The sequence below is a fragment of the Leopardus geoffroyi genome, chromosome C3, assembly GCF_018350155.1.
Source record: "Leopardus geoffroyi isolate Oge1 chromosome C3, O.geoffroyi_Oge1_pat1.0, whole genome shotgun sequence".
Lineage (NCBI taxonomy): Eukaryota > Metazoa > Chordata > Mammalia > Carnivora > Felidae > Leopardus > Leopardus geoffroyi.
Genome location: NC_059338.1, coordinates 38712983 through 38736022, shown reverse-complemented (window position 1 = coordinate 38736022; position 23040 = coordinate 38712983). Strand labels below are relative to the sequence as shown.

The 23040-nt window shown below is 38.8% G+C and overlaps 2 protein-coding genes across 3 annotated transcripts in view; one reads left to right on the top strand and one right to left on the bottom strand.

Annotated features, from left to right (window-relative positions):
- Nucleotides 1–623: 623 nt before the first annotated feature.
- On the bottom strand, nucleotides 624–22371 carry TATDN3 (TatD DNase domain containing 3). The gene is given in 11 exon segments (XM_045452489.1): nucleotides 624–806; nucleotides 3576–3656; nucleotides 12367–12403; nucleotides 12405–12471; nucleotides 13783–13838; nucleotides 14002–14111; nucleotides 15241–15303; nucleotides 19459–19543; nucleotides 19761–19834; nucleotides 20726–20758; nucleotides 22265–22371. Coding segments are annotated over 11 exon segments (816 nt in total). The 5' UTR covers nucleotides 22331–22371; the 3' UTR covers nucleotides 624–662.
- A 22-nt stretch (nucleotides 22372–22393) lies between these two features.
- Nucleotides 22394–23040, top strand: part of NSL1 (NSL1 component of MIS12 kinetochore complex) — a 39420-nt gene continuing 38773 nt past the window's right edge. The window contains exon 1 of one of the 2 annotated variants that reach the window (XM_045452488.1): nucleotides 22394–22721. In XM_045452488.1, the coding sequence (XP_045308444.1) occupies nucleotides 22488–22721 (234 nt within the window). In that variant the 5' untranslated portion in view covers nucleotides 22394–22487. The remainder of the gene's footprint in view (nucleotides 22722–23040) is intronic. The other variant, XM_045452487.1, reaches the window with a different exon arrangement.

Below are 23040 nucleotides of genomic sequence, written 5' to 3'. Positions count from 1 at the left end.
AAGAAATGGTTTCGGTTCATCTGGTGGTTCTACTTAATGGGGAGGGTAAGAAGCAGTGGTGTTTCCCAATCTCCTCCTAGGGCCCCAATAATTAAAAAGAAGCACAAAGTGGAATCAGAACCCAGGGTTTCGGGATCCAAGCCCAGTTTGAGGAGAAATATCTTCTCCAAAATTATAATCTTCTATACCTTTATATAATGGCTTCTTCAGTTCAGACTCTTTTCTTTTTTTAACGTTTATTTATTTTTGAGAGACAGAGACAGACAGAGCATGAGCGGAGAGGAACAGAGAGAAGGAGACACAGAATCTGAAGCAGGTTCCAGGCTCTGAGATGTCATCACAGAGCCCAACACAGGGCTCGAAGCCACGAACTGTGAGATCACGACCTGAGCCGAAGTCAGATGCTTAACTGACTGGGTGTCCACCTGGGTGCCCCTAGTTCAGACTCTTAATCGGAACATTTCTTTCTTTTTTTTTTTTCAATATATGAAGTTTATTGTCAAATTGGTTTCCATACAACACCCAGTGCTCATCCCAAAAGGTGCCCTCCTCAATACCCATCACCCCCCTCCCCTCCCTCCCACCCTCCATGAACCCTCAGTTTTAATCGGAACATTTCTTTCTCTCGGATGCTGCTCCCTGCAGCAGATTTGGTTTTGAAGCTACTTCTGGAGCAGCTGCCGAAGCTTGGGGAATAGTTTCAATGCATTCTGTGTTGTCACTTCTATAACTTCTTCTACTGAGATCCCCTTCACCTGGGCAATATATTCAGCTGAAATGGAAATGTTTTGGGGTTCATTTCGTACCTGAAACAGAACAAAGCAGACAGTGAATCAGACATGACACTCAAGGGAAGCAATCTTAGAGACCATAGATAGAGCAGAAAAAAGTGAGTTGGTAAAAGCCAGTGAGGTTTTTTTGTTTTTTTTGTTTTTTCTTTTCTTAATGGCAGGGGAGGTGAGGCAAGGCTGGGGAGAAGGCCCTGAACTTCAGCTTTAAAGCTACAGCCACAACATTGGCCTGTACAATGTTGACTGTAAGTCGATGTCATTCTTGAAAAGAGTCCTCGGGTATTAACACTGAGGCCCAGGGCCCAGCACATAAAGCAGTCTGCAGGTGGTGAACACTTGGTGACCTGCCTGTGTGATGCATTAACTGTGCTTTGGTCTGTTGTATAAGTGACTAGCTTGTAAAGGTCACTGCTCTGCTGCCTGACCTCTTCACCTCACAGGTTTATTACAGTTGGATTCAAGAACTGCTATTGTGTGTCTGGAAGAATAAATAGATTACGTACTGATATTTCACTGATTCTAAGATGTTTAATATCTCTGAAATTGATGCTGGTTTTACTTACATTTGATGGCATGTCATAGCATAATTGTCAGTGATTTTACTTTCTTAGTTGTTACAAAACAGTGGTGTATCTATAATCAGTAGCACTCTATTATGATTATGTTTTCTACTCAGGATGATAATACTCAGGGGAATAAGATAACTGTTAAAATTAAAAAAAAAAAAAAACACCTTGATAATTAGCCTAAAAAAACAATGAAAAATATGCACCAAGATTTTTGCTCAAGGATGTTCATCATGTTGTTTATCATGCTGTGTTGGAAACAATGTAAATAACAATATCAAGTTACGGATATTATGGTATGTTCACATACTGGAATATTACACAGTTATTAAACATGATGAAGAAAAGCATATTGACATATACAGATGTTTACCAGATAAAGCAAGTTATGAAATTCGTTCAGGCTATTCTTATTTTTATGAAAAATATATATGTACATATATGGATATTAAGAAGGCTGGAAGGACATAAAAACTAACATTTATTTAGTGCTTATCGTAGGCAAGATTTTGTTGTAAACTTTTCATAGGATTTCTCATTTATTCCTCAAAGTAACTCTATGAGATAGGTACTATTATTATCTGCTTTATTAGCGTCACTTTTTTTTATAGATAAGAAGGAATCCTAAATGGCTGGTTTGTAGGCTGGATGAGGTTTAAACCTGAGAAATCTGGTATCAGGGTTTATGCTCGTAGCCACTGCTCTCTAGCGATAACTTTTCAGTAGTACATGGTTCTATTTTCTTGTTTATGATTTTCTGTGCTTTCTGATTTTCTAAACAAATGCACTTTACTTAACAAAAAGTATATCCAGCTACAAAATTCATTTATTCAACAAATATTTCTGAGTACCTGCTATGCACAAGGCTCTATGCCAGAAACCCAGAATTTTTGTCAAATCAGCTAGAGGCAAATATAAACTGACTTAGAACAGCATTTGAAATTCATTTCTGTTTAGGGGGAAAATGGCTACGTTCTGTTCCTTCTAGTATACGCTAACCAGGAAAGCAATTCTGTACCATCTTGTCCTATACCCAAACAAAAAAATAACTGGAGTTGTGATCGTCTATTTCCTCATTCCTCTGTCTTCTATATTCTTTAAAGAGCCAACTTACACAGATATGTAACTAATTGGACTTTGATTAGCAAAAGTCACATTGCAATCGCAAATAATCATAGTTTATTAAAAATCACATCACTACTGCTCCCAAACTTCTGAGTCTTGAGTGCCAGTCCTCTGAACCTGGTAGGCATGGAGACACAGATCTGATGGGCAGTCAAGGGCACTCAGTAAGCCACACTCGGAGGTCAATGTAATAGGCGGTGTCCAAAGCAAACAGAGCAGATACTCTGGCTTCCTTTCAGTTATAATTTTAAAAGGTAGCAATACTTAAAATATGACATTTTGTGGCCTACAATAATAAAATGTACAGCAAAGATCACATCAATAAATCTATGATTATATCAATATTTGTACTGAAAGAAACAGAGCCTCATTGTAACACGCTAATTGACAGAAGAAAAAGGAACATTTCTTGAACATCTACTATAAACCAGACGCTCTGGACATTCATATACATTATTTCATTTAATACTCACTGTAATATTCTCAAGTATTTTATTACTATTTTGCCCACATTTTGTAAACGAGGACACACTTTTTTTTTTAATTTTTTTTTTCAACGTTTATTTATTTTTGGGACAGAGAGAGACACAGCATGAACGGGGGGGGGGGGGGCAGAGAGAGAGGGAGGCACAGAATCGGAAACAGGCTCCAGGCTCTGAGCCATCAGCCCAGAGCCCGACGCGGGGCTCGAACTCACGGACCGCGAGATCGTGACCTGGCTGAAGTCGGACGCTTAACCGACTGCGCCACCCAGGCGCCCCGAGGACACACTTTCAAAGAGATTAAGCAACTTGCCCAAAGCCACACAGCTAGTGGGTAGCAGAGACAGGACTTGAATCCAGGTCTTTCTGACTCTAGATACTGAACTTTTTACTGTACTTGTCTGGCCCTCATTATTACATACATTAAGACATGGCTGATATCCAATAATATGTGCTGGAGCACAAGAGCTATATAATTAATAAAATCTCTCAACCTAGCATTAAAATAGGATTCCACTGTATTTACACTGTAATGAGACACACGGCTAAACTGAAAATAGCTCAAAAGAAAGAGACAATCTAAATAATGTAGATTTTAGATAAGCATTTACCTGTTTTTCTGGTCCTAGTGCAGGTGAATCTGTTTCTAAGCAAATTGAAGTTAAAGGCAACTGTTTCACAAGTTTCTGCTTCTTGGAGAAAAGAGAGAGCCAGTTTAAAACATGAGCCATAAAGATAAAAAAGGTGCACCAAACCCATATACCAATGCATCCTACTCTCCAGGAACCTAAAATTCATGCTTTCCTATTCAATCAATAATTGTTCACTGTGGGGGCGCCTGGGTGGCGCAGTCGGTTAGGCGTCCGACTTCAGCCAGGTCACGATCTCACGGTCCGTGAGTTTGAGCCCCGCGTCAGGCTCTGGGCTGATGGCTCAGAGCCTGGAGCCTGTTTCCGATTCTGTGTCTCCCTCTCTCTCTGCCCCTCCCCCGTTCATGCTCTGTCTCTCTCTGTCCCAAAAATAAATAAACGTCGAAAAAAAAAATTTTTTTTAAAAATAATTGTTCACTGTGTTCTCATCCTTCTACTACCAACTGATAGATTTAAACAGAAACATTCATTGCCCCAAATTATCCAAAGCCTCCAGGGACCCGAGCAGTAGTAACCAATAGCCAAAGATGAAGCACACCCAGCAAGAAAGCCAAACATCTGGTATCACACGCCCAAGGGAGACTCAAGGAAGAGACTTCTGTGGTGTCTCCACCACCACCACCCACCACGCTCAGTGTTTGCTCCTACTATTCGCTGTGAGTCACTCAAGGCTTTGTGTTTACCAATTCATGTGCACATTTAAAGTTTCAGATTGGGTAGGAGATGGCTTTATTTTCCTGTTTATGATTTTCTGTCTGGGTTACAAGGATTGTAATGAACTTCATGAGTTTTAAAGCAAGAACAGAATTCTCCTGCTGCCACTGCACTTTTAAAGTAAAAATGGGAAGTGAATCACTATGTTGTACACCTGAAACTAATGTAACATTGTGTGTCTAGTATACCCAAATGAAAAAAATGTGAAAAAAGTAAAAGATGGGTGACAGATGATACAAAATGAAACATGGTTAAAATAAAGTATTTTAAGATTAAAATTTCAGGGGCGCCTGGGTGGCGCAGTTGGTTAAGCGTCCGACTTCAGCCAGGTCACGATCTCGCGGTCCGGGAGTTCGAGCCCCGCGTTGGGCTCTGGGCTGATGGCTCAGAGCCTGGAGCCTGTTTCCGATTCTGTGTCTCCCTCTCTCTCTGCCCCTCCCCCGTTCATGCTCTGTCTCTCTCTGTCCCAAAAATAAATAAATGTTGAAAAAAAATTTAAAAAAAAAAAAAAAAAGATTAAAATTTCAAAAAGCATTGAAATATTATGCAGTATTGGTAGATAAACGCTAAACTGTCATAAACTTCCTTTAAGGAAATGTGACAATCTAACCAAAAATTTAAAAATGTATCCCTTTTCCTCAATGATTCCGTTTATAGGAAATACTGCACAAATGTGCATGTGTATTTGTGGATGTACAAAGGTATCCACTGAAGTACCTTAAAATGTTTTTTAACGTTCGTTTATTACTTTTGAGAGACACAGACAGACAGAGCATGAGCAGGGTAGGGGCAGAGAGAGACGGAAAGGGAGGCACAGAATCCAAAGCAGGCTCCAGGCTCCAAGCTGTCAGCACAGAGTCTGATACGGGGCTCAAACTCATGACTGTGAGATCACAACCTGAGTAGAAGTCGGATGCTTAACCGACTGAACCACCCAAGTGCCCCATCCACTGAAGTACTTTAAATTGAAGTATAGTTGACATGCAATATTATATTAGTTTCAGGTGTACAACATAGTGATTTGATAAATACTTACATTACTAAGTGTTACCCTAATACTGTCACCATACAAGATTATTACAATAGTATTGACTATATTCCCTGTGCTGTACTTTTCAACTCCATGACTTATTTTGTAACTGAAAGTCTGTACCTCTTAACTCCTTCACCTACTTTGCCCATTTCCCCGCTCCCTTCCTCTCTGGCAACCACTAGTTCTCTTATGAGTCTGTTTGGTTTTATTTGTTCATTTGTTTCTTTTTTTAGATTCCACACAAAAGTAAAATCATATGGTATTTATCTTTTTCTATCTGATTTATTTCCTTTAGCATAATACCTTGTAGGTCCATCCATACTGTTGCAAATGGCAAGAATGCATTCTTTTTTATAGCTGAGTACTGAAGCACTGTTCATTAACAGTGAAAAACTAGAAATGATCTAATCTTTACTTACAGTAATGATTAAATAAATTATGGTACATCCATAGTGTGAAATATTACACACTTTAAAGATGAAGTAGATCAATATTTATAGACACTAATATCCATGAAGCTGACTCAAAACAAAAAGACTAAGAATTGATCTGAATCAATGTTATCAATGATTATCTTTGAGTGGTAGGATTTAGGCTGACTTGAAATTTGTTCTTTTCTGAAGTCTTTCAATTTTCTATAATGTACATATACTGTCTTTAAAATTAGAAAAAATAGTATTTTTGTTTTGGAAAAGAAATGATACAGCTAAAAATTATTACCAAATAGGAAATTTTTCCACACTTGATAAAAATAGGAGAAATAAAAATAATCTTGAACTATCAATTAACTTGACCTAACTGACATTTTAGAACACTCCATCCCCCAGTAGCAGAATACACATTCTTTTCAAGTTATGTATGTTCTATTTACCAAGACCGACCATATTCTGGGCCACTAAGCCTCAACTAATTTATTTTATTAAAAATTTTTTTTTCAATGCTTATTTATTTTTGAGAGAGACGGGGGGAGGGTGGGGGGAGGGTGGGGCAGAGAGAGGATACACAGAATCCGAAGCAGCCTCCAGGCTCCAAGTCTTCAGCACAGAGCCTGATGTGGGGCTCAAACTCTCAAACTGTGATATCATGACCTGAGCTGAAGTCAGACATTTAACTGACTGAGGCATCCAGGCGCCCCCTCAACTAATTTGGAAGAATTAAAATTACATAATGTATGTTTCCTGAACACAATAGAATTAGTGATCAGATCCTAATAACAAAGTTATCAGGAAAATTACTAAGTATTTGGAAATTAAGCAACACACTTTGAAATAATCAATATGGTCAAAGAGGAAGTCACAAGGTAAATTAGAAAATATTTCAAGCTGAAAGAAAGTGAAAATACAGCATCCATCAAAATTTGTGGATTGTAACTATAAGAACTGGTTAGTGCTAATGCAACTATAACATTAAAGGTTTATATTAGAAAACAGGGAAGATTTTCAATAAATAATCTGAAACTTAACTATAAACTATACTTTACCTATAAAAAAGATAATATATAGGCAACCTTGCCTTACTGTGTTTCACAGATATCGAGGCTTTGTTTTTGTTTTTTTTTTTTACAAATTGAAGGTTTACAGCAACCCTGTATCTAGCAAGTCTATCAGCGCCATTTTTCCAAAAGCATTTCCTCAGTTTGTGTCACTGTCTCGCATTTTGGTGATTCTTGCAATATCCCAAACATCTTCATTGTTATTATATCTGTTATGCTGATATGTGACCAGAGACCTCTGATGTTACTATTGTAACTGCTTTGTGGCACCGCGAACTGTGCCTATACAAGACGGTACACGTAACTGATAAATGTGTATGTCCACCCACCAGCCATTCCCTGGTCTCTCTCTCCCTCTCCCCAGGCCTCCCTACTCCCTGAGACACACAATACTGAAATTAGGCCAATAAATCACCCTACAATGGCCTTTAAGTGTTCAAGGGAAAGGAAGAATCACATAGCTCTCATTTTAAATCAAAAGCTAGATACGATTAAGCTTGGTGAGGAAAGCCGAGACAGGCAGAAAGTGAGGTCTCTTGTGCCAGTTAGCCGTTGCAAATGCAAAGAAAAAGTTCTTGGAGGAAATGAAAAGTGCTGCTCCCGTGAACACACAAGTGATAAGAAAGTGAAACACCTTATTGCTGATATGGAGAAAGTTTGAGTGTCCTGGAAAGGAGACGAAACCAGCCACAACATTCCCTTATGCCAAAGCCCAATCCAGAGCAAAGCCCTTTAATTCTATGAAAGCTGAAAGAGGCGAGGAAGCTGCAGAAGTAAATTCTGAAACCGGCAGAGGTTGGTCCATGAAGTTTAAGGAAAGACACCGTCTCCAAAACATGAAAGTGCAAGGCGGAGCAGCAAGTGCTGACATGGAAGCTGCAGCAAGTTCTCCAGAAGATCCAGCTCAGAGAATTCAGGAAGGTGGCTACGCTATAAAACAGATTTTCAGTGTAGACAGAACACCCTTCTATTGGAAGAAGATGCCATCTAGGACCTTCATAGCTGGAGAGAAAAAGTCAATGCCTGGCTCCCAAAATTCAAAGGACAGGCTGACCTTCTTGTTAGGTGCTAATGCAGCTGGTGACTTTAATGTTTACTTACCATTCTAAAACTCCTAGAGCCCTTAAGAATAATGCTAAATTTATTCTGCTTGTGCTCTATAAATGGAACAACAAAGCTTGGATGACAGCACATCTGTTTACAATGGGATTCAATAATTACTAAGCCCACTGTTGAGACACAGCTTTATTGTGAGATCTGCTTTATTGCAGCATACTCACACTACCTGATTTCAAAACTTACTATAAATCTAACATAATCATGGTTGTGTGATATTGGCATACGAACAGACATATACATCAATGGAACAGAATTGAAAAATGAGAAGTAGATCCAGATATACAGTCAATTATTTTTTTTACAGTGCCAAGGTAGTTTTAGGGAGAAAGGATCATCTTTCCAGCAAATTATACCAGAACCAGATATCTATAGGCAAAATAGTGAATCTTGCCTCATACTTCACAACATATACAAAATAGATCACAAATCTAAATGTAAAACTAAATCTGTAAGTCTTCTAGAAGAAAACATAAGAGAAAATCTTTTTGACCTTGGGTTAGATAGATTTCTTAGATATGATACTAAGAGCGCAAATCCTAGAAGAAAAATAGTAACTGAAGCTCATCAAAATAACGAACTTCCCTTTGAAAGACACTAGCGAAAATAAAAGAATATATTTGCGAGAAAATGAGAGAAGACATTTGCAAAACACTTAGCAGATAAAGGACTTGCATCCAGAATATATAAAGACCTTCGCCAACTCAACAATAAAAAACAAACCAAATAAAAAGGCGCAAAATATGTGAATGAAATTTTACCAAAGAAGAGACGTGGATGTATGGATGTTAAATAAGCACATGAAATGATGTGCTTTTATTTTAAATTTTTTAAAACATTTTATTTCTAAGTAATCTTTACACCCAGTGTGGGGCTCACAACTCTGAGATGAAGAGTCACATGCTGTACTGACTGGGCCACCTAGGCACCCCTGCAAAGATGTGCTTTTAAATTTTTTAAAACTTTTTATTTGAGAGAGAGCACGAGTGAGGGAGGGACACAAAGAGAAGGAGACTGAGGGAGAGGGAGAGGGAGTGAGAGAGAATCCCAAGCAGGCTCTGCACTGTCAGCATGGAACATAAATTTTAAACATCATTAATTGAGGAAATGCAATGGAAACCACAATGAGAGATGGTTATGCACGTATCAGAATAGCTAAAAATGACAACACCAAGTACTAGTAAGGAGGCAGAACCAAGACTTTGGCTTACTGCTGTTGAGAATCCAAAATGGGACAGCCAATTGGAAGTCAGTTTGACAGTTTCTTAATAAGTTAAACATACACTTAACCTTATGACTCAGCAACAGCATCTCTAGGTTTTAACACAGAAGAAATGAAAATATATGTCCAAACAAAGATCTGTATGTTAATGTCTATATCAGCTCTATCCATAATAGTGTGAAACTGGAAACAATCTAAATGTTTATCAACTGGTAAATGGGTAATCTGGAAAATCCACATGCAATCAAAATAAACTACATATACAAAATAGACTACTCATCTATGCAACAACATGGATGAATCCAAAAGCATTAAGTAAAAGAAGCCAGATCCAAAAGCCTACATGAATTATTTCATTTAGATCACATTCTAGAATAGGTAAAACCATAGGGACAGAAATCAGTGGTTGCCAGGGATTGGGGGTGGAAGGAGGAATTTACTAGAAAGGTGCATGAAGCAACTTTTTGGGATGATGGAAATACTCTGTATCTTGAATGTGGTGGTAGCACACCTTTGTTAAAACCATTAGAATTGTGTATGTAAAAAAGGCAAATCACAATAGGTATATTTCTCAATAAACCTGATTTTAAAAACTACAATTCAAAAAATAATAAAACATAAATAATTGTTACTGGAGATTTTTTTAAAATTTTATTTTATTTTAGAGAGAGAGGGAGCAAGGGAGGGAGCAGAAGGAGAGAGAGAAAGAATCGTAAGCAGGCTCCATGCAGGCAGTGTGGAGCCCGATGTGGGGCTAGATCCCACAACACTGGGATCATGACCTGAGCTGAAGTCAAGAGTTGGATGCTTAACCAATTAGCCATCCAGATGCCCCTTGGAGACATTTCTAAAAAATCTTGGCTATACCTCAATTCTGTACTCTTTACTTACATTAGTTCTGAATACTGGTAGACAATTTACCGTATTTCACAGAATTTAAGGTGCCATTGACTGTAACATGCACCTCAGTATCAAAGACAATAAAATATTAAAAAAAAGAGTGTCTAAAAATATGGTAAATTACCTAAATTAGTTTTTGTTGCATTTTTAATTGATAGAATTCACATACCATAATATTCATTCTTTAAAAGTATACATTTCAGGGGCGCCTGGGTAGCTCTGTCAGTTGAGTGTCCGACTTCGGCTCAGATCACGATCTCGTGGTCTGTGAGTTCGAGTCCTGCGTCAGGCTCTGTGCTCACAGCTCAGAGCCTGGAGTCTGCTTCAGATTCTGTGTCTCCCTCTCTCTGCCCCTCCCCTGCTCACTCTCTGTCTCTCTCAAAAATAAATAAACATTAAAAAAATTTTTTTAAATAAAATAAAAGTATACATTTCGATGGTTTTTATTATATTCACAAGGTGGTACAACCATCAGCAGTATGTAATTCCAGAACTTTTCATCACCCCAGAAAGACACCCTTTACCCATTATTAGTAGTCACTAATGATTAGTAGCGATCATTAGTCTACTTTCAGCCTCTGTGAAATTTGCCTAGTCTAGACAGTTCATATAAATGGAATCATATGTGTTCTTTTGTGTCTGGCTTTTTTCTTAGCATAATGTTTTCAAGGTTCATCCATGTTTTAGCAGGAATGAGCACTTCAATTCTTTTTATGATTGAATAATATTCCATTATATGGGTACACCACATTTTGTTTATCCACTCATCGGCTGATGGACATTTGGGTTGTTTCTAGTTTTTGGCAATTATGAATCCTGCTGCCGTGAACATTCACGTACAAGTTTGTGTGTGGATATATGTTTTCATTTCTCTTGGGTATCTACCAAGGAGTGGAATTGCTGGGTCATATGTTAACTGTGTTTAATTTTTTTTTTTTTTTCAACATTTTATTTATTTTTGGGACAGAGAGAGAGGCAGAGCATGAACGGGGGAGGGGCAGAGAGAGAGGGAGACACAGAATCGGAAACAGGCTCCAGGCTCTGAGCGTCAGCCCAGAGCCTGACGCGGGGCTCGAACTCACTGACCGCGAGATCGTGACCTGGCTGAAGTCGGATGCTTAACCGACTGCGCCACCCAGGCGCCCCAACTGTGTTTAATTTTTTGAGAAACTGTCAAACCGAGTGGGTATGAAGTGGTACTGCATCGCACCCTTGATTTGTGCTTTCTTTTTGGCTAATGTCTTTTCACGTCCTTATGACCATTTGTATGTCTTCTGGAGAAAATCTACTTAAATCCTTTGTCCATTTTTAAACTGGGTTATTTGCCTGTTTATTATTTATTTATTTATTTATTTTTTGAGAGAGAGAGTGAGAGCAAGAGTATGAACAGGAAAGGGGCAGAGAAAGAGGGAAAGAGAGAATCCCAAGCAGGCTCTGTGCCCAGTGCAGAGCCTGACACAGGGCTCGGTCCCACAACCCTGGATTCATGACCTGAGCTGAAATCAAGGGTTGGATGCTCAACGGACTGAGCACCCAGGCACACCTATTTTTTTTCTAATTGGTGAGTAGTAATGGTGTTTTATATACTCTGGACACTAAACCCTTATCAGATATAATTTGCAAATACTTTTTCTCATTCTGTAGGTTATCTTTTCACTTTCTCGATAGTATCTCTTCTAGCATAAAAAGTACAAGAATTGTTTTACCGTGGAAGTTTTAAATTTTGGTGAAGTCTATTCTTTCTTTGACTGCTTGTACTTTTGGTGTCATATCTAAGAAACCATTGCCAATTCCAAGGTTATAAAGATTTTGATCTGTTTTCTTCTAATAATTTTATAGATTTAGCTCTTGTGTTTATGTCTTTGATCCATTTTTGAGTTAATTTTCATGTCAGTGTGCGGTAGGGACCTATGATTAATTTTTGTAATGTAACCAGAATAAGTATTACAAGTGTGTAATAAAAGCTCGTATTTTATTTTATTTTATTTTTTTAATTTTTTTTTTTTTTCAACGTTTATTTATTTTTGGGACAGAGAGAGACAGAGCATGAACGGGGGAGGGGCAGAGAGAGAGGGACACACAGAATCGGAAACAGGCTCCAGGCTCTGAGCCATCAGCCCAGAGCCTGACGCGGGGCTCGAACTCCCGGACCGCGAGATCGTGACCTGGCTGAAGTCGGACGCTTAACCGACTGCGCCACCCAGGCGCCCCTAAAAGCTCGTATTTTAAAGTGTATTTCACAAAGCATAAATTGAGGCTTAATGAAAGAACTTACCTGTCCACTTCTTATGATAGAAGGAGGAATTGAGAAGAGCTCTTACTCCTTCCATGGCTACAGATGGCCGGCCATCAAATGCATGCAGAAGCACTTTGTCAGCACCTGTCAAAGGTTAATGATAAGCTAGAGTTTCCTTTCATTTCCTTAATAAGAAGTTTTTCCACTAATCAAATTGGGCAACATAGATTGTAAATTTTAAGTAAATGTTGATCACTAGGACATAAGGATGAGGTTCTAGGACTTCTAATGGGTAAATGTACAGTGTTCAAACAGTACAATAAAAAATACAGCACGTTGTTAATCTTCAGAATAAAATTGAAATACAATTTTTTAAACAAATTTCTAAACATCCTTTATCATCAAACCTTTTCTAGACATTTGGAAATTATTCTAGTAGGAACAATTATTGTTCCTACTACGTCTTTAAGCAGTGAAATTATCCTTCGCAAGAATGCTTGTGAAAGAGACAGGGAATCAGTGACTGAGAGATTCTGTAGTCAGGGCTGGCTTCACAAGATCACTTTCAGTTCTTAAAGGATGGCCACTCAGCCTGCCTAAAAATCCCAGTAATTTTTAGTAATCCCAGTGATTCTCATCACTGAGAAATACAATACTTTCTAGCTGCAGGCAATTACATTTACTTTACTATTTGATACTGTTTTTTTTCAAATAGTAGGTGTGATCATTTGTGGATTGCGACTATTAAGTGAACTATGAAACCAATTTAGTGAGTCACGACTGACCAGCATGTGCTTATATGTATGTGTGTCTGCATATATGTATGCACACATATTTATATATACCATATAAATATACTGCTCCTTAAACGTTTCTCAGGTTTCTTTATGCACACATACGAAGTCTCGAAATAAAGTCATACTACAAAAAAAGGATACATGTGTATATATTGCGACTCAAAATAAAGTATATTTCTTACTGTGTATAACACTTTATAAAGTCTGAAAAGTAATTCTGTAAGATATACTTTTACTTTAGAAGCAGCTGAAGTTGACAGTGCATTTTATGTATCATGGCCTCAGCCTGTATAATTACCATTTTCTGAAGCAGCAGCCAGAAAACATGCAAAACAGTAACACATCTTTGCTCTGTTTTTTCCTGTCTTTAATCAGCTGGCTAAGCTGATTAAAAAATTGGAACTGCCAATTTTTAAATTAGGGAATATAAATTACTTGATCCAAGTTTTCACTTGCTTTATGCTGGCCTTTTAAATGGCATAGTCACACCTGGAAGTAGACTGACTTGCAAAATCACTTTAGTTGGTTTCCACCTCCACCCTTGCCCCATTTCATTCCCTTTAAGAAATCAAAGTGAAACACGGTTTATTCCGTGAGAACATGGACTGGAACTGTCAAACTGAAATATTAGGCACATTTCTCTCAGGAACCTAAATACCTTGCTCATTTAAGAGGCTGATGGTGGGTCTTCCAGCTGAGCGTGAGTGAACATTTCTGTTTAACAACAAAAAATTCTTTTTAGGTACTTAATCTGTAAGTATTATTTTGTTCTATTAAAGCAATTCAGAGAAAAAGAAATGCAAAGCTCCATCTCAGGAGAATCATTATTTAATTTGCTCCATAGCTATTAATACAGAAAGATGATTAATTAACCTACAGAGGCAAATTTAATCTTTTGGCTAATTGGACCTGTCGGATTAGGACTTGTCGCTGCTCTTCCTTCTGTTCATCAGTGCCAGCAAATCTGGGGGAGAAATCTAGTCCCACCTGTAATGGAAAAATACAACAGATTTACACGTTTATGGTTTAATGAACCTAAAAGACATGCCATGGAGCCATGCTGTCCAAGAAACATGACGGGAGCCATACATGCAAGCCACATGTGTAACTTTACAGTTTCTAGTAGCCTTGTTAAAAACACTAACAAGGAGCACCTAGGTTGGCTCAGTCGGTTAAGTGTCCGACTTCGGCTCAGGTCATGATGTCACAGTTCATGGGTTTAAGACCTGCATCAGGCTCTGTGCAGACAGCTCAGGGACTAGAGCCTGCGTCAGACTGTGTTTCCCTCTCTTTCTCTGCCTCTCCCTTGCTTATGCTCCCTCTCTCTCTCAAAAATAAATGAACATTTTTTAAAAAATAAAATAAAAACACTAACAAGAATCAGGTGAAATTAATTTTAATAATATACTTTAATCCTATTAATACAATATGTCAAAAACATCATTATTATATAGTAATAATATTTCAATACAAAATCAATATAAAAAATCATTGTTATTTTACATTCTTGTTTTGGGTACTAAGACTTTAAAATGCTGTGTATTTTACATTTATAGCACATCTCAGTTTGGACCAGTCACATTTCTAGCGCTGAACAGTTGTATGTGGTTACTACATTGGACAGGGAAGATTATAATGCCTGTTTCCCTTGACACTATTTTGGCATGCACTGCTATATTCTAAATTTAAGTGTTACTCTTATCTTTTATCTTTGATTAGAAGTGGAGTTTATTACCAAGTGATAAAAATGTTTCACAACTGTAAATTGTATAATAAAAATGTTTTTTAATTACAAACTCTAGCCTAGTTAATGTCAGTATACACCAAGTTAACTACCACAGAGATGACCCTATTTAAGAAAAGGAAAAGAAAATAATTAGAAACGCTAACAAAGCAGTTTTCTTTCATTAACATAAGCCTATGGTGAAGTTTTCTATTGTTTTATCCGCAAGCTATTTTGCTTTTTGAGGAAGTACTGACAAATTATCATTCAGCTAAATAGGGTGAAGATAATTATCTAAGTCAGTTGTAACCACCAACAGTGAATTAAAGATTATATTCATATATCATATTTAAGTCTGGATTGGAAGTCATTTGATCGGCTATTTGGTGTTACCTCTCCAATTGCCAATAATCGATCCTTGTAATTCTCCATAATGGGCAAAGCTACATCCAAATCCTGGGAGAAAAAGAAGTAAATTTGCTTAAATAAAGAGGAAGGGAACTGATACTTTAGAAAAAACATTTTATATGCCAGGCACTGTACTATACTGGATCCTTTACATACATTCAATACCTTTAACCAGTGAAGAAGTATTAATAGTCATCCTACAATGGTACATACTACTATTTGGAAATTTGATGTTGAGAAACATCCCACACCCAGTCAGGTTACAAGAACAAGACTTTCAATGAAAAGTTCCACCAGAACACTTCCTAATATTTAAGAGGTATTCCCTGGCATTTAAGACTGATTTGGATTTCCTCCTGGAATAGCTGAGCAAGAGAGAAGAAAGCCGACAGGTAGTCACCCTTGTAATTGAGCTTTTGGGAGTGCACTGTGGTATGTCCACCTCTGAGGATGTTTTTTTAGTTTTTTCATAGTGATAATCCTATACATCCTCCTGCACTGTTTTCACTGATTTCTTCTGTCTTTACAGTCATGCCTAGCCTATTTTTTCCCTAAAGATTCAATAGCATAAACACTAAATATCACACATATGCTTCTTTGTCAACTACTGAAATAACTGTATACTATTAGTTTCCATGATATTACTATTTCCACTTAAAGAGAATTCACCCTATGAGAGTTCCCTTGTAAGAAAAGGGAAAGACAAATAAATACATATATGGAAAATTTGCTTCTGGATATCTTATAAACTACTTTGAGAGTTTTAGTCTCAGGATATGTAAATTGCAAAGGAATTCTACTGAAGATAATCAGAACAAAGAAGAATTAAGAAGAGGGAGGTGAAACAGATGGTAAAGGAACAGGAGATTTTACAGTTCTACCTCTAGAGACAGAAAGGATGAGGGAGAGAGTAGATCAAGGCCTTAGAAATACATTCTAGTAGACTCAACGAAGAGGAATTAACATTGTTGTAGGAGCTAAGAGTATAAAACCTTAGACACCAGAGAAGGCGTCTGACAACAGCCGAGGAGGTTAAACAGTGTCATCCAAAGTTTCTTCCATATCAAATATACAAGTTACTCTGTCTCTGAAAGCTCAGAGGCACTGGAAAAGTTGGGGATTACCCAGGAAATGGCTGATATTTGGAAAGTCTTAGAAAGAAGGTGTACATTTGGATGAAGACCAGATATAGGAAAAATTGTGCTTCTTGGAATATGTATTATCTGTGAAAAAAAACAAAACAAATTTATAATAAGACTGTTCCAACTTCTCACGAAATAGTCTGGAAGTTCTGGCAAGTCAGGGATAGTAAATAGAAATTAATATAATTCATACTACTAACTTAATACATGTGTGTATTTGTGTGTGTGGTCTCTAGTATTTCAATAGATGTAGAAAGTTTTATAAAGACATTCATAAATCTATCTCTGACTTCATTTCTGTTCCAACTTCCTCCATAAGGTCTCAAGTTCCTTAATAGCTAATGGTTCTATTATGGGGCTTCAAAAATCCTAAACCTCTATCTATGACTAGGACTACTATTGTATAATTATTCATGGTTTACAAATGAGGAAATTGTGGGGCATTTGGGCGGCTCAGTGGGTTAAGTGACCAACTCTTGATCTCAGTGCAGGTCTTGATCACAAGGTTGTGAGTTCAAGCCCCATATTGGGCTCTGCGCTGGGCATGAAGCCTCTTTTTTTTTAAAAAAAAAAAAAAGAGGGAATTAAGACTTAGCAAAGTGCCACAGATCACAGAAGCCAGTAGGACAGGCCTTTCTGACTTCAAAGCCCATGCTGTTCCTACTATGCTGCTGACAGAAAAAAAGAGAAAAGGAAGAGGGAGGAGGAAAAAAGGGGACAAAGGGAAAAAGGGAAGGAGAGCAGATTTATTCTGAATGATTTTAAATAATTACAAAAGATTTTTTATCAAAGAAAATGTTTAGTCTTCAGAACCTTTAGAACAGGTCAGGTGTGTAATACAAATGAATGAAGTGGGCCAAGAAGGGACCAGAGCCAACTGCAGAGCACATGCCCTGTTTGCAGGGGGCACTAGATTGCAGACAGTGAATTTTGGTTCCCTGAAGCATCTCCAGGGTCCAAGCCCTGCCTGGTAATAATATAAATTGAATGAATTAATTCAGTAATGTGCTGGAAGATTTGTGTGATCTAGGCAACTTTGCACTTGATCTTAGCCAAAGGGCCGGGAAGCGATGCTAGGCCACTTTAATTTTATAAACCAAATTAACTTAACAAATGCTTACTACATACCTAGCTTTGTACCACATATTAGGGGCTTATAATTTAACCAATATGGGAAAATGAATCTAGGGTACGGACAAGCACACTAGGAGTAAAATAGGAGTAACTGCTTATCTGTGGTGTTTTTCAGAGGGCTATCCTGAGATTTCCTAAGTTCATATCTGCTTTAAGAATCTAGAATTACCCATCTATTGTTGGTATTTTAACTACTTTTATAAATTAAACACTCCTATCAGTTCTGCATCTGTGCCAAAATATGTCAAATCCACCCACCTCCTTTCACCTCTGCTGCTACCACTCTGGTCCAGTCTACCGCCATCTCTCTCTCTGTAATAGTCTCCTAGCTCCTTCTGTCTTCCTCTTTTGCTCCTGTCTTAAATCTCCCATTGAATTGATGAAATCCAACAAGGCCCTTACGACATGATCCCTGCCCAGTCCCTCTGACCTCACCACTGTTACTTCCCCTTGCCACCAGTCACATCGGCACTTTATTTCTTGTTCCTACCTTAGGACATTCGTGCTTGGTTGTTTCCTTTGCCTACAACACTTGGATGCCTCTCTCTGCAGGGCCAATTCCTTCATAGCATTCAGGTTGCATTTCTAACATCACCACCTCAGAGAGGGTTTCCTTGACTACAATCTAAAAACCAGCATCCACAATCCCTATCACATAATCTTGTTTTATTGTCTTTAAAGCACTAAGTGCTACCTAAAGTTTTCCTGTTTGTGTATCTAATTGTTGATGGTCTGTCTGCCCCTATCTAGAATCTAGCCTCCACGAGAGGGATTTCACTCCATGCTGCTTGGAGGAGTGCTTGAAATGCAGTAGGTGCTCAGTAAACACTTGTTGACTAACTAAATGAATGCCTATTAATAGAAATCTCAAGATCAACGAAAGAAATGCTATCTTGCTATGATCCCCAATATTTTTGGAATTTTAACTCTTTGGCAATTTAGCTAATTCTATCATATCAGGAGAACAACTCAGGAGAGCTATAGGACAAGTATTTATTTTTACCTTAAGTGACTTAAAAGTAATTTTGTTTCAAAATAAATAGAGCTACCTGGCGTATCCTAATGTAAGAATACAAATTCACTATTATAAAAAATCAAAGACCTTGTAGCCTCCTTTATTCATAGGTAACAAAAAGTCTTTACTTCTTCAAAATGGGGGGCTATCAATTCCATTATGTAATAAAGCATTTAAAGAACTGTGCATCACCCTGATGTTGAGTCAGGAGACAAGTCTGAAATGTAAGGCACATTGGCTATTGTGAGTCAGTGAGATCTTGTAGGTAGGATTTTTTTCACAGAGTATGGTATAAAAGCAACGCAGCTTGATAGATCAGAGCATTCCTATAGAAATGGCTTAATGGTCAAGAAGACACTGCTCATTTGCTCCCTTACAATACTACATCTATGAATTTGTAACTTTCTGGATATTTTATCACTTTTTTGCCAAAGCAATAGGACAACATGATAAAAAATGTGACAGCAAGTCACTTATAATTCTGCCCAATCATCACAGCTAATACCATTTCTGTGTTTTTCTCTCCAGTCTTTTCCTTATAGAATATATTTTTCCTTGGATGTCACTCCTAGCAAATAAACCATTTGGTATCCTGCTTTTCTCCCTATATTATACTGTTAAATATTTTCTTCATCACTAATATAAAATAAACCTTATAATTCTCATTTTCCATGCATGCATCCCATATGTATGTATGTATATTTAACATTCTACAAATTAATTTTTGTTTCTGAGCCTCTAAGCTGTTTCCATTTTTTCCTCTATTACAAATAATGCTGCAACAAATACCTATGTGAAAGGTAGTATTTCCTTCTTCTGGATTATTGCCTTAGAATATAGGTCAGAAAGAAGAGGATTACAAAGTAAAAAGGTATCATTTTTTTTATGGTTCTTGTTTTATATGACTGTTACCTTTAATGTGACACTTCTTTGGTCTTCTGGTGAAACTCCTTGCACAGGGTGAACACCCAAACATGGCAGGACAAACCCCTTATACCTAAAAATGTAGAACAAATTAAGAGAGCAGGAATATTAAACTAGTAAACAATGCTACTCTAAAGAACAAGTATGAAAGAATTTTTTAGGGCTACATCGATGTGACTTTTTTTCTTCTTATTCTCTTTCAAAATGGATGATCTCTGATATTATAAATATGACATCATAACTGCATCCTTATTAGCAACTCTTTAAATGCTTAATGAGAGAAACAGCACCTTTCTGAAAGCTGCATAATCTTCTCAAATTCTTCTGAATGTTCAGCAACCACCACAAGAGCCATAACATTGGCCTGAAACAAAAATGAATAGTTAGAATCTTAAACAATACACATTTAATATAACTGAAAATAAATTTAAAGTCTTCTGTACTTCTAGTTATTCTTACTCACACACCATCAATATAATCAGGATGGCTATCACTGGGTACTCGCTATGTTTCAGGCACTATGTTCAGTGAATATAAGTATTACCTCATTTAATCTACACAACCCCATGAAGTAGGCACTACTGTAATCCACTATATAGATCAGGAGAGAGTTTTGGATGGAGTCAAATAACTCGCTAAAGATCATTAGGCCTGTGTAATTCCAAACTCCTAATTAAGCTGCCATAGTGAATGATTGCTGTGTATGTAAAATGTATTGGCAACCATTCCTGATTATCACTTTTACAGAAGACTATAAAGTGGTCGTTATAATGAATTTCATAAATACTTCCAAAAATTAGTCATTTTTTTCTGAAACAAATTAAAAATGTCTCAGGAAACTTTTGTAATTTCTCCATGATCTCCGGAGCTAATTTCAGAACTGAGAGATGGACCAATCTGTTCCACATAACTGGTAAGCACTGTAGTTGCGGGAACATATTTTGGATCCAGACTATCTATCTTATCTGTATCACATTACTAGCAGCGTGTCTTTGGATAGGTTAATCTCTAGGTCTGAGTTTTCTCATCTACCAAATGGTTGGCTACAAAATAGTAGCTTCCTCCTAAGGATGTTGTGAAACATTAAATGAGACAATGTAAGAAAGGGCTTAGCTCGGGGCCTGGCATATAGTAAACAGTTAATTAATGTTACTTATTATTAACAAAGCAACATAAGCATACCGTCTCTAAAGTTCAAGCTGTTCTAGCTTGAAATTAATAGGAAAACAAAAGGCAATGATAGGTATCGACTTACTTTCTTGGCTTTCTCCAAAACATCGTCCAGATCCTAAAACAAGTGTAAGTAATCACAATTATTTTAGATAATAAATAATATAGCTCTTTGGCTGTATATATCAGTGTAGTTAGGCACCATAAAGAATGACAACAAAGGCAAGGAACAGTGTGACAGAATGTGAAGAGCAATAGTGATGCACCTTCTGTTTACTTCGTCTCTCCCTAAAATCTGACTTCTGTTCCCACTCTACTAAAACAGAAACTGTTATTGTGAAATATAAAGGACACTTCTCTATCCTCCTCTTACTTTACCTTCAGCAGCATTAAGAACTCACTTGTTCACTCCTTCTTTCCTGAAATATTTCCCACTCTTGGCTTCTGCTATACTACTCCTGCAAACACCGCTCTCCACTAGCTGCTACTTTTCAGTCTCCTTAGCTGGCTCTCTCTCCTCTGCCAGATTTCAGGACCCTATGCTCCTCTCTCTCTATACTTCGGGTGATCTCATCCACAGGTTTTAATACCATTATGCTAATGAGTCCCCAATTTTGATCTCCAGCCTGTTTTCTCCTGAACCCAAGATTGACATTTAAAGATGACTACATGACATTTCCACTTGGAAGGATATTAGGCCTCAACATGTGCCAAACATCTGCTTCTCTCAAACCCCCTTGCAACCACCATCATCTGTCTACATACAGTAAATGCCTCCAAAAGCTAGGGTTTTCTAGCTTCCACTCTTGCTATTTGCCACACATTAGCAAAACGGTTTTTAAAATGGAAATCAGATTTGTCCCTCTCCCTTAAAAAAACAAAAAACCTTTACTGGATCCACATTGTCCTTACTGGCCTACTTCACCAGTCTTGTTTCCACCCCTCTCTTTCTAGCTCAGTGGGCTCCACCAGCCTTTTTGTAGGCTGAATGTGCCAAGTTCTATCCTGTCTGGGGCCTGCAACCTGCTTGCTTTTTATACCACCGTACACCCAACTCCTTGCTTGGCCGACTCTTTGTCTTTGCAATTCCAACTTAAGTGCCCCCTCTTGAGAGGTTTTCCCCCTAAAAGACACCCCTCTCTTCCTTCTCTATCATCAGCCTCTCATCCCCAATGGAGCAGTTTGCAACTGTGCAACTGTGCAACTCTGCTTTTGTGTGTTCTGTCCTTTTGTTTGCTTCTCTTCCCCATTAGAACCGGAACACACGGTGCGCGGGAAAGTGCCGAAAGCACAATTTTCCCGGGAAAACTGGGGGCTCCGCCAGGAGTTGCGAGGCGGATGGGATAAACGGCCGGACCAAGGGGAGGGAGGGGGAAAGCACTCCAGCAAACGGGAAGAGCAAATAAAAGCTACGTGGAGACAGAGGGCTTAACGCTATTCAGGATCAGAAAGAAAAATCATGAGGACTGAGATTAAATACGGAGCCGGGAGCAAGTCACTCCGGGCCATAAACAGGCCTGGGAGGATTTGAGGCTTGGTCTTAAGGGAGGAGAGCAAAAACAATCTGAAGGTAAAGGGCCGCGAGCCTCCCCGCTCCCACGGGCAGGGCTTAGCCCTTACATACGCTGTCAAAGTCCGGGGCCGAGAGGTGGCAGTGACAGTCCACCAACCCTACGCCCACCGCCCCCATCGCCGCCGCCAGCGCAGCACTCCACTGGTACGCCGAGCACCTGCCGGAACGCTGCCGCAGCGGCGGGTTGAGATTCCGGCCGGACGCGTGCTGCTTTCCCCAGTGAGACCCCGCCCTTCCGCTCCCAGAGTTCCCGCCCGCGATTCAAACAGGAGAAATGGCGCGGGCGTCTGTGTTGGTGGTCCCTTCCCCTCCGAGGGACGTGGAGACAGTGGCCGGGGCGGACGACGGGGCTTCGGTCGCCGCCACCTCCCGAGAGGACTTCCGGGTGCGCTGCACCTCGAAGCGGGCCGTGACGGAAATGCTAGAACTGTGCGGCCGCGTTGTGGAAAAGCTGGGGGACGCGCTGCCAGAGGAGATTCGGGAGCCTGCGCTGCGAGATGTGCAGTGGGTACGGGCCCAGTAGCCATCTCTTGTCTTATTATCCCCTTAACCCGCACCGTCTGAGGGCTCAGAAGGGGCCTACCCCGGGCTTCGCAAAGTTAGCGGTGCCGCCCGCTCGCGTAGAAGCGGCCCGAGAAACGCAAGGGGACGAGATAGATGCTAGTGTCAGCCGGGTATCGTTAATCGCTTAAGGCCGGCGCTGTCCAGTAGAAAAATACAAGGAGCTATGTATGTAATTTGAAATTAAAGGAAGAAAAAATAGGTGAAATTAACTTTAATGATATGTTTCATTTAGCGCGCTCTATCTGTATCCAAGATACCGTTTT